Source organism: Vespa crabro, chromosome 1 (assembly GCF_910589235.1).
Source record: "Vespa crabro chromosome 1, iyVesCrab1.2, whole genome shotgun sequence".
In the NCBI taxonomy this organism is placed as follows: domain Eukaryota; kingdom Metazoa; phylum Arthropoda; class Insecta; order Hymenoptera; family Vespidae; genus Vespa; species Vespa crabro.
In genome coordinates this window covers 23,002,172-23,013,089 of record NC_060955.1, presented here as the reverse complement: position 1 = coordinate 23,013,089, position 10,918 = coordinate 23,002,172, and the positions used below count along the sequence as shown (strand labels likewise).

The following is a 10,918-nucleotide window of genomic DNA, read 5'->3' as shown; positions in this document are numbered from 1 at the left end:
AATAATGCTTTCTTTAAAAAAATTTTCTTTTCGGACACACCCTATTGATTTGACATAATAGAAGAAAAATGAAAAAAAGAACATGTAGAAAATTATTTATATCTATTACATAATATTTTATTGTTACACATAACTGTGTAATGTAATTATTACATATACACACAAAAAATATTTCACTCTTGATCATTTAATTTTAATGTTATCATCCTTGTCCCTTTCAACGTATCATTGAGAGAAGAATAAAAAGTAATTATAATAAAAAGTACACATACACATACACACACAAATGTGTATATATATAGAAAGAGAGAGAGAGAGAGAGAAGCAGATAACATGCCCATTTAGTCGGTCCAAAAATGAGAATGACTATTAAGAGACGTTATAATAAAAAGAGTCATTTTCATTTTCATTTTCTTTCATTTCTTTGTTTTTCTCTTTTTTTCTCATTTATCCTTTGTTTTCTTTTTTTTCTTCTTTTTTGTTGTTGTTGCCGTTGTACTTTCTCCCTCTAAAAATCCTATTTTCCATTAATAATCGAATTATATAAAGAGTCTTCTCTATAATAATTATAGGAGTCGATTCGTTAACGAGATCGCGATCTATATCGTGATCGTTATCGATCGATCGATCGATCGATAATATGTATATGTATATGTACAACATACTCGAGAACTCTCTCTCTCTCTCTCTCTCTCTCTCTCTCTCTCCCTACTCTCTTTTTTATGATTCATTTGTTTTATAATCTTAGAATAAGAATTAGAAGAATTAGAATAAGAATAAGAAGAAGAAGAAGAAGAAGAAGAAGAAGAAGATGATAATAATGATGAATAAGAAGAATAATGTAGATCATTAAACATTGTTAATTTGTTCTATTTTAAAAGTTTCGTAAGTCTTCTCTGATTGATTAGAGTTTATATATATATATATATATATATATATATATATATATATATATATCTCACTCTCACTCTCTCACTCTCTCTCTCACTCTCACTTTCACTCTCCGTTCTCTCTGAACGAATGTTCCTTTTCCTTTCTCCTTCACCTTCTCCTTCCCCTTCCCAAACCCTCCGCCCCCCTCCCGCCCGAATAAAAACGAAATAGGGACTCAGGCCCAAGTTCACATATCAATTATTTAGGATCATCAGCTGTCGTCTTGCTGATCCTTATACTCCTCGCTTTCTCTGTGTACAAGTACATGAACAACCGTAGCCTCAGATTGTTGTCTTATCAACGGTGGCCTTGACAATGGCGGCGCTGAATTTTCTGGGCTAGGCTCGGTCACCAGTATACTGACGTCACTTCCGTCAGCTATAGGAAGTGATACCGGTTCCGGTAATGACGATGATGCTCCTGTTGCTCCTATTGTTGTTGTTCCTGTTGTTGCTGTTGATGTTGCTGTTGTTGTTGTTGTTGTTATTGTTGTCAATGGTACTGCTAGTGGACGTCGTCGAAGGCTACTGCAACGACGATTGAAGGCCTCCTTAATGTCCCGTTGGAGAGTGTTCAGGGACAATGTCGTACCGCTGGTACGTAGTGAACTTCGTTTCGAACTCGGCGGACTCAGGACGTCTTCGTCTGGATAAGTTTCCACGGCGTCCTGACGGCCCAACGTCGCACCGACCGATCTGCGCAATTTTTGTACTTTTTTTTGTTGTTGTTTCTTTCTTTTTTTTTGTTTTGTTTTGTTTTGTCTTGTTTTGATTATACTCTTATTGTCTATCTCTTTTGGATTTTTTTTCTTTTTTTTTTTCCTTTTCTTTTTTTCTTTTTTTTTTTTTTTAAATCGCGTTAACCTCCTCGTCAAAGTTGCACGATACTTTTTTTTTAATCTTTTTGAACCGAACTAACGATGGTGTTCAATGTTTCAACGGTTCAACTATTTGAAACGTGTAAAAAAAAAAAGAAATATCTACTCTTTCAACATTTGTACTCACTACTAACTAGATAATCGATAATTGTTTCGTCAAACGAAAGCAACATTTTGTAACGTCGATTCGAAATATTTATAATTTCTTTTTTTTTTCTTTCTTTCTTTTTTTTTTATCTCTTTTTTTTTATGTATACATATGTTTTAACGAAAGTTATTATTATTATTATTATTATTATTATTATTACTCTGATATTTGAATCTAAGAAATTAATATTATAATATATAGCACAATTTATTTATTTATATTATTGCTAATATAATTTATAATATATATATATATATATATATATATATATTTTTTATTTCTTTTTTGTTTTTTTTTTCTTTAGTACAATTTTTTGTAATATAATTAATATCGATATAGAATTTTATATTATTTCTTGACAAAAAGAAATTTGATTTGTCTCGTGTAAATAGAAGCTCAAAAGATCGAATTATTTTATAAAACGAATAACTGATAAACATCGAATCGACGATTACGTATGTTACGTACACTCTCAAAAAAAAAAAAATAAAATAAAATAAAACGCTAAAGGTCATAATACGCAGCCAGGAAGAAAATCATGATATTTCTAATATCTTGCTATGTATATGTATATATAATATATGCGATACTGCAAATGAAAAATGCCTTTTTACAAGGAAAATGTTTAAAAACAAAAAAGAAAAAAAAGAAAAGAAAAGAAAGAAAGTAAACAAAGAAAAAAATAAAAAAAATTTGAAAAATATTATCGATGACGTGTCGATTGTCTAACGCACGTGATACATTGTACATACATTATACAGGGTGGTCCAAAAGTTCCAAGATAATTTTCAAAATCAATTGCAATTCTTCGTGACTTCTTTTAATTTTATACTTGCAACTTTACGATGCTAATCGTCAAGTTGTTATACAATCTCTGACAGAAAGAAGTAAAGAAAAGAAAAGAAAAAAAAAATAAACAGAAAGACAAAAAATCAGCTCGAAGAGAGTCTCGAAACATAGAGCAATTAATTCTCTTTCTTTATCCTTTTTTTTTTCTCTTTTTTCTTTTTTTCCTTCTTTGGAATCATCCAGGGACTTTCGGTTAACTCTGTATTTTTGAAAAAATTTTGTATAACCTAATGATGGACAAAACGATGACCGAACGTGCAATAGAAACATCGTGCATCTAAATTCGACGTCATTGTCCGAGCGAATCATTATAATAACAATAATGACAATAATAATAATAATAATAATAATAATAATAATAATAATAATAATAATATAATAACTTGGTTTGGTTCAAAATAGAAAAGATAAAAAAAAAAAAAAGAAAAATCGTAACTGTTCGATTAGAAAGAATTCAATAAATGCATAATCTAAAAATGCTAAGAACGCAAGAAGGAAATAAAAAGGCAAAGAAAAAAAGAAAAATTTATGATTTCGTAATTCTAACTCCCTGTTAAATTTGCCAAGCGTATTTTTACAGAGCTGAGAATGTCTAAGAAAAGAAGAAAAAAAGAAAAAAAAAAAGAACAACAAGAAAACTTTATTCAAAAAATCATATCTATGACAAATATTATCGACGATATATAATATATATATATATATATATATATATATATATATATATATATATATATATATCATCTATCGAAGATAAGAAAAAAATAACTTCGAATTGAAATCAACAGAGCTACGAAAATTTTCAACAGGTTTACCTCGTTTCTTTGCTCGTTTCTTTGCCTGAGGAGTTTTGAAATGAAAAAGATTAGATTAATTCATATATATATTTTTTTTTCTTTTCTTTTCTTTGTTTTTTTTTTTCTGTTTTTCTGTCTTTTTTCTTTTTTTTCCCTTATGTCGACAAAAATTTTATCTATTCGCTTGTGTATCTATGATCGACAATAACGTTGACAACGACGACGAAAATGACGATAATTAAAAAAAAAAAAAAGAAGAAAAAAAAAAGAAAAAAAAAAGAAAAAAAAATAAATAAATAAAAAAGAGACGAAATTAAATTACATTACGACGAACTCCTCAGGCCGATACTGAACTGTTGTTTCGAGAAGCATAAAAAAAAAGAAAAAAAAAAAAAGAAAAAAAAAGAAAAAAAAAGGATAAAAAAAATAAGTGAACAATTTAATTGAAATATTCGTTCGTTAGGACACCATTTAAGGGTCGCACGAGGGATCGTTTGTCGAGTTAACCCTAGCTGTGTCTCTGATTATCAACTTTGACCTCGATTAAAACAATTTGCTCGTTGCACGATACATAATTTTATTTTCTTTCTTCTTTGAAAAAAAAAAAAAAAAAAAAAACAAAAAAAAAAAAAGAAAAACGACAAAATTCGAAATGCATTTTTCAAACCTACTGATTATTATTCCCAAGTCTAGAAAGAATATGCGGAATTTTTTTCTTTTCTTTTCTTTTTTATTCTTTTTTCTTTCGAAATCAAAAATTATTCATTCCGTACGAGTGACAGCTGTTCAAAAAGTGTTCGAAGTGTGACGCACAACTAGGATTAAATCTACAAAAAAATTTTTCCACCTTGGATTCAATACTTACGTATGAATCTATAAATGATAATACACGCACACACACACACACAAACACACGCACGCACGCACACAGATCGGTTAAGATCAATAAAACTTTATAAAATAAATTCCAATAATTACTTTGTTTCCTTTTTCATTATGCGTTTTGTTTTACGTTTTTTTTTTTTTTTTTTATTTTTTCCAATTTTTTATTTTTTTTATTTCTTTTTTTTTTTTTTTGTTTTTGTTTTTTTAACCTATTAACCTTCGATGGATAGGCTCGAAATACTCTCCTGAACGAAGAGTTTTCTCGATCGATATTGAAAAGTATTAACCAAAGAGGGATATTAAAAGAAAAAGGAATAGGGAACAAGTGAATGGATGAGATAAAATATTTTAGAGGATAAAAGAAGAAAACGTAAAAAAAAAAAAAAAAAAAAAATAGAAAAACAAAAATAAAGAGAGAAAGAGAGAAGAAAAATAAATACTGACCTAACGGTAACGTGAGAATCAGATCCAGAACTTGACGCGGCCGATGGTTGTTCCGTGGTCGGTGAGGGACGGGACACAGTGAGGGCGGGGGGTTGCAGGTCCTCGTGGGTTCCCGTGGCGCCGGAGAGCAACAGCAAAGGTAAATTTGGAAATAGCCAAGCTGATGCTGTCCCGAGCTCACTGAGATCGCTGGCGTCGCTGGCCCTGGAGGACTTGCGGCTACTGGCCCGGCTACCTCTGTGTACGTGCAGCAGGGCCGACAGCTTTCCACCCCACCCACCCCCGCCCCTACCATCGCTCCCAACACCACCAGGACTCGATGTTTGCGTTTGCGAATCCACTTCTTGGGCAATCCTTTCACGTTCCTTCTTCATTCTAATTTTTATTCGATTAAAATATATTAACAGTTTAATATATTATTATTATTATTAATATGTATGTATATATATATAGTATGTATGGGATTATTATTAGTTTAATGTGTATTTGTGTATATGTGTGTATATGATTTACAGATTGATTTTGTTCGATCGATATTAATCCTTATTTGAAATTGTAATTATTTCAATTATTTCGATCGATTATCTATTACAGGAAAAATGTCGAATTGAATTGAATTGAATTGAATTTTTTTTTGTTTTTTTTTAATTATAACTAATTTTTTTTTTTTTCAATAGATATTCATAATGCAAATACGTGCATAATGCATCGGAACGTAATTTTTATCTGGAATTATTTTTTTTCCATTGACTCGTTTTATCAAACTTATGATCATTAGTAATTACTGCGTAATTAATTTTTCTTTCTGACAAATTTTGAGTCGATTTATTTATTTCTTTTTTTTTTTAATTTTTTTTATTCGTCTACATATATATATATATATATATATATATATATATATCGTACTTTGATAATAATTTTATGTTATAACATTGTTTCATTTGAAATTGTTTTACGTATATATGCACGTACGATAAGTATTAATTCTTCTTTTTATTTTTTTTTTTTTTCTTTTTTCTTAGATCGTAATTGTTTCAACATTCATAGTTGATTTTTTCTAATGTCGTTAGAAAATGAACGAAGTTGATTTATCGATAAAAAAAATTCTTCCTCTTCGAAACGATTTAATTCCTTTCCTATTTTCTTTTTTTTTCTTTTTTTTTTTTTATTTTATTTTATTTTCCTTATCTTTTAGTCAACTCCAAATCAAAGAAAAAATGAACGAATTTGATTTATCGATAAAAAAAATTCTTCCTCTTCGAAACGATTTAATTCCTTTCCTGTTTTCTTTTTTTTTTTTTTTTTTTTATTTTCCTCATCTTTTAGTCAACTCCAAACCAAAAAAAAAAAAAAAAAAAGGAAAAAGAAAAAAGAAAAAAAGAATTAATATCGATCGAATTGTATGGCGATAGAAGAAAAGAGAAGAAAAGAAATGAAATAAAATAAATAAAGAAAAGAAAAGAAAAGAAAACTTACGCGATAAATTCTCTAATCGTACGTTGAATAAGCCTGGCTGCCTTATCCTGTCGTTTCCAAATTCTCGTGGAAGACACTATTTCCAATTCCTTTCTAGTTGGGAATTGCTTCTTGAACTTAACGTCCATTTGTTCTTGAAGCTTACGAAAATCATCGGATTCTTCAACGTGTCCAAGAACGTGCTTGACAAGTGCGTGGAGGATGTCCAGACAATGGATCTTGTTACCCTTCGCGATGGGAAGATTAAAGCTTACCAACGCAACGACATTGGGCTTTGATATTCCCAGAGGTGGGTCTAGGCTCGCTATGAAGTCGCTTAATTGTGAGAAACTGATGAATTGGGTTGCATGTGGATCGTATCTGTGAATCAAAAGAGAGGAAGAAGAAAAAGAAGAAAAAAAAAGAAAGAAAGGAAACAAATCAGATATAATTTTATTATGTGAAAAGGATATAGAAATATAAATAGTGACAGAGACGTTTATCTCTTTTAATTAATTGATTTAAATCCCTAATTGTTCCACGTCTCAAAATAATTTCAAATCGTACAAATGACTCTACAGTGTCCTGGGCAGTAACACTTTGAACAGCCGTCGTTTCTATAGAGTTGAATAATTTTTGACTCCAAAAAAAAAAAAAAAAGAAAAAAAGAGGAAAAAAAATAAAAATACTGTATAAAACGTATTTTCAAAAAGAAATTCACGAATCGTACAATGTGCCAATAGTTTCAATCGAGTTCGAAATTGATCGTTCTATATCTCATAGGTATAATTAGGGTTAAAAAAAAAAAAGAAAAAAAAAGAAAAAAGAGAAAGAGAGAGAGAGAAAGAGAGAGAGAGAGAGAGAGAGAGAGAGAAAGGAAAAAAGAAGAAATGCGTGCATACTTGGACCAACGTATGTAAAACATTTCTAGATCATCCTCGACGATACCAATTTCTTCCTCCTGATGAGCCTGATTAAAGTTCTCCAAAATGATAGCGATATACATATTGATAACGATCATATAACTGATGATGATGAAAGAAGTGAAGTACGTTATTGCCAATAACGGATAACCACAATCGCCATTCATTTTCCTACTAGTTGGGGTCGGATCGCAATCAGGTGGTTGTACCATCAATGATTCCAATACGTCGTTCCAGCCGGCCGATGTCATCAAACGAAATAGTAATTGCATGCTACGGCCGAACGTTTCGAAATTGACCTAAAATCAAACAATTTTATTTTATTTTGTTTTAGTGTTTTTCATTTTTTTCATTTTTTTTTCATTTTTTCTTTTTTTTTTTTTTTTTTTTCCCATTTATCGTTCAACCCTGCAATCCGACAAATATAAAACTTCGTTCGTTGATTTCGAATGATTTGTAAATGAAAGAACCGCAAACTTGGTCCTTATTATTTTATTTATCTTTTTTTTTTTTTTTTTAACGTTTCGTTTTGTTCATTCAAAATGTCATAATTGTTCTATTTCTCTTTTTTTATTTTTGCTTTTTTTCTTTTTTTTTCTTTCTTTTTCTTTTTTTTTTTTTTTTTCATTGTTGGAAACATTTTCATTCATAGTAAATATCTTCAACTGTGAAATTCATCGATCATGGATGAACTTAATAAGGGAATAGATTGTTTTGAATTTTCGAAAAAAAAAAAAACAAAATCTATGTTTAGCTATTCTTTTGTTTTTTATTTATTTTTTTTTTTTTTTTTCATTATCATTACTTGTCGATAAACTCGAAAAAAATTTACTATCGGGACATTGTAAAATGTGAACTAACAAAATACCATTAATTATAAAATTTCTTTATAATTAATAAGGATTATTTATAAAAAATCTTGATTGAGAAGAAAAAAGGGAAGAAAGTAAGAAAGAAAGAAGGAAAGAAATTTCTACGATTATTTTATAATAACGATTAAATCGAATCTCATGAAAATTGTCGTTCACTTTAGCGCCATTTATCTTAATTTCAATTGACATCTTTAATATTTCACAATTAATTAACACAGAGAAAGACATAGATAGAGAGAGAGAGAGAGAAAGAGAGAGATGATCATCCATTCGATTGGAATCCTGATAAAAAAATTAATGCTATTTTTCAAAAAGACAAAAAAGGAACAAAAAGAAAAAGGAAAAGAAAAAAGCAAAATACTTTTCTATTCGCGGATTCGCGAATTTTTTTCTTTCATTATTATCATCATTATTTTTCTTTCTCTCTTCCTTTCTTAATAAATATCAAATATTCTTTCGAACCATTTCGATCCTCCCATTTCTCTTTCAAGACGATTAAAAAATAAAAAAAATAAAAAATGAGAAAGAAAGAAAAAAAAATTGAAGAAAAAAATTGAAGAAACAAATTAAAGAAAAAAAAATTGAAGAAAAAAAAATTAAAAAAGATGTAAAAAGGAGAGGGGGGGGGGTAGACAAAAAATACAAAAAATGAATTCCTCACCATATCATCCAAAGCTCCTTGTTTCCTGACGTGCCCAAATACGGACATACCAATGATGGCGTAGATGAACGTAATCAAGGCAAGTAAAGCTCCAATGTTGAATAATGCCGGAAGACTGACCACCAAAGCGAACAAAAGTTTACGAATACCCTTAGCGGCTTTAATGAGCCTTAAGATCCTACCAATTCTGAACACCCTCACCACCCGCAAGAGCGTCGGGGACACGGGAAAGTCCATCATAATATCTTCCATAAGTATTCCCAATATAGAAGCTAAGACGAGCAAGAAATCAAATAGATTCCACGGTACGGTGAAATAGTGATAACGTAATCCAATAATCTTGACTATTGCTTCCAAACCGAAGACAGTCGTGAAGAATGCATTAGACACCTCTAAGACGAAAAATATTGGATGTGGTTGATTGTAATGTTCGATTCCCATCGTCAGCATGTTCAGAAATATCAAAACGAAGATTGCTATTTCGAATCTGCAAATATATTAGATAAGTTTATTAAACGTATCAACGACGGCGAAATAAGAGGAAAAAAAAAAAGAATGAAAGAAAGAAAGAAAGAAAGAAAAATAAAAGCAATAATTAATGATAATGATAATAATAATAATAATAATAATAATAATAATAATAATAATAATAATGATAAATAAATAAAAATAAACAAATTTCAAATCTAATTGTCGTTCCTTCTCTCCTTCTATTTCGTCCTCCTCTTTTATTTTCTTACGCTGTACGTTTTAAGCAAGTGCTTCAAGCCAACATTTATAATATAGAATTCATTTTATTTTATTTCTTTTCTTTTCCTTTTATTTTCTTTTATTTTATTTTAAGATAATCACTTGAAGTTGCCGTCGCTCATTTTCATTCGCGAAGTGAATAAGTGTGACATCTTGAAAAGGTAAAAAAAAAAAAAGAAAAAAAAAAGAAAAAAAGAAGAAGAAGAAGAAGAAGAAGAAGAAGAAGAAAAGGAAAACAAAGAACAAACATAAAATAATGAAAGCAGCTAAGCTCTCGCTCGTCCTTGTAAATCCAATCTTCGCTATCAGCAGAAGCGCGTTGCAGCTGTTCCTCCTTCCTTGTCTGTATTCTTTCGTATCTTTTTTATTTTTTTTTTTTTTTATTCTTTTTTTCTTTTGTTCTTTTTTATTTCTTTTTCTTTTTTTTTTTTTTTTTTTTTTTTTTACTTTTTTGGAATCTTGTCAAGCGAAATATAGAAGCGACGAAGTTGCGAGTCGAAAATAATGAAGTGGTTGGCCGAAGAACTTTGATCATTCGTCTGACGAACGACGATAATCTTCGGCTCGCAAAACGTCCATCGTATGTTCCGCAAATAACGAGTTCCAAAAATATATATATATATGCGTGTGCGTGTGCGTGTGCGTGTGCGTGTATGTATACAACAAACAATGAAAGCAAAAACATTGTTTATAAAAATTATTAATATTCATTTGATCAGTATTTTTATTAATTAATGTTAAAATTTTTTGTAAAATAAACCTATATATATATATATATATATATATATATATATATATACATATATATTTTTTTGGGGGGGATTTAATATTTATAATAAAATGTCAGTAAAAATGATTAGAAATGTCATGGGTTAATATTTGCATCTTAGTTGCAAATTGAATTATATCTTCCGACAGATTTATTATAAATATTGATTATTTATATAAAACACCGACAGTATTTTTTTCTCTCTTTATATATATATATATATATATATTAATCGATATAATATTATTTAATATACCGATCGAAAATATTAAAAAATACTGAACGAATAAATGAATTAGCAAATTATAAATGTCTATCGACTCAATCATAGAATTTCTATTTTCCTTTCTTTATTTCTTTATTATTCCAAACTATTATTTTTATTTATATATCCATATGTATATTTAGAATTAAACGATATTTATTTATTTATATTTTTTTTTTTTTTTAATTAAAATGAATCGTGCGATCGAGTAGACGACAAAATTGGCAAAAAATGATTTAAAATGGGTGACAAAAGTAAAAAGAGAGGTTAATAAAAAAAAAATGTATATAAAT

At 29.0% G+C, this 10,918-nt stretch overlaps 1 protein-coding gene across 4 annotated transcripts in view; it reads right to left on the bottom strand.

Moving 5' to 3' along the window:
• Positions 1 to 228: 228 nt before the first annotated feature.
• The window catches only part of LOC124422256 (sodium channel protein 60E), a 94,608-nt gene continuing 83,918 nt past the window's right edge, over positions 229 to 10,918 (bottom strand). For 3 of the 4 annotated variants that reach the window (XM_046958476.1, XM_046958493.1, XM_046958503.1), the window contains exons 17-21: positions 8,842 to 9,328; positions 7,288 to 7,607; positions 6,407 to 6,766; positions 4,931 to 5,305; positions 229 to 1,628 (exon numbers count right to left, since the gene is read on the bottom strand). In XM_046958476.1, the coding sequence (XP_046814432.1) occupies positions 1,145 to 1,628; positions 4,931 to 5,305; positions 6,407 to 6,766; positions 7,288 to 7,607; positions 8,842 to 9,328 (2,026 nt within the window). In that variant the 3' untranslated portion in view covers positions 229 to 1,144. Of the gene's footprint in view, positions 1,629 to 3,619; positions 3,645 to 4,930; positions 5,306 to 6,406; positions 6,767 to 7,287; positions 7,608 to 8,841; positions 9,329 to 10,918 lie in introns of all 4 variants that reach the window. The other variant, XM_046958485.1, reaches the window with a different exon arrangement.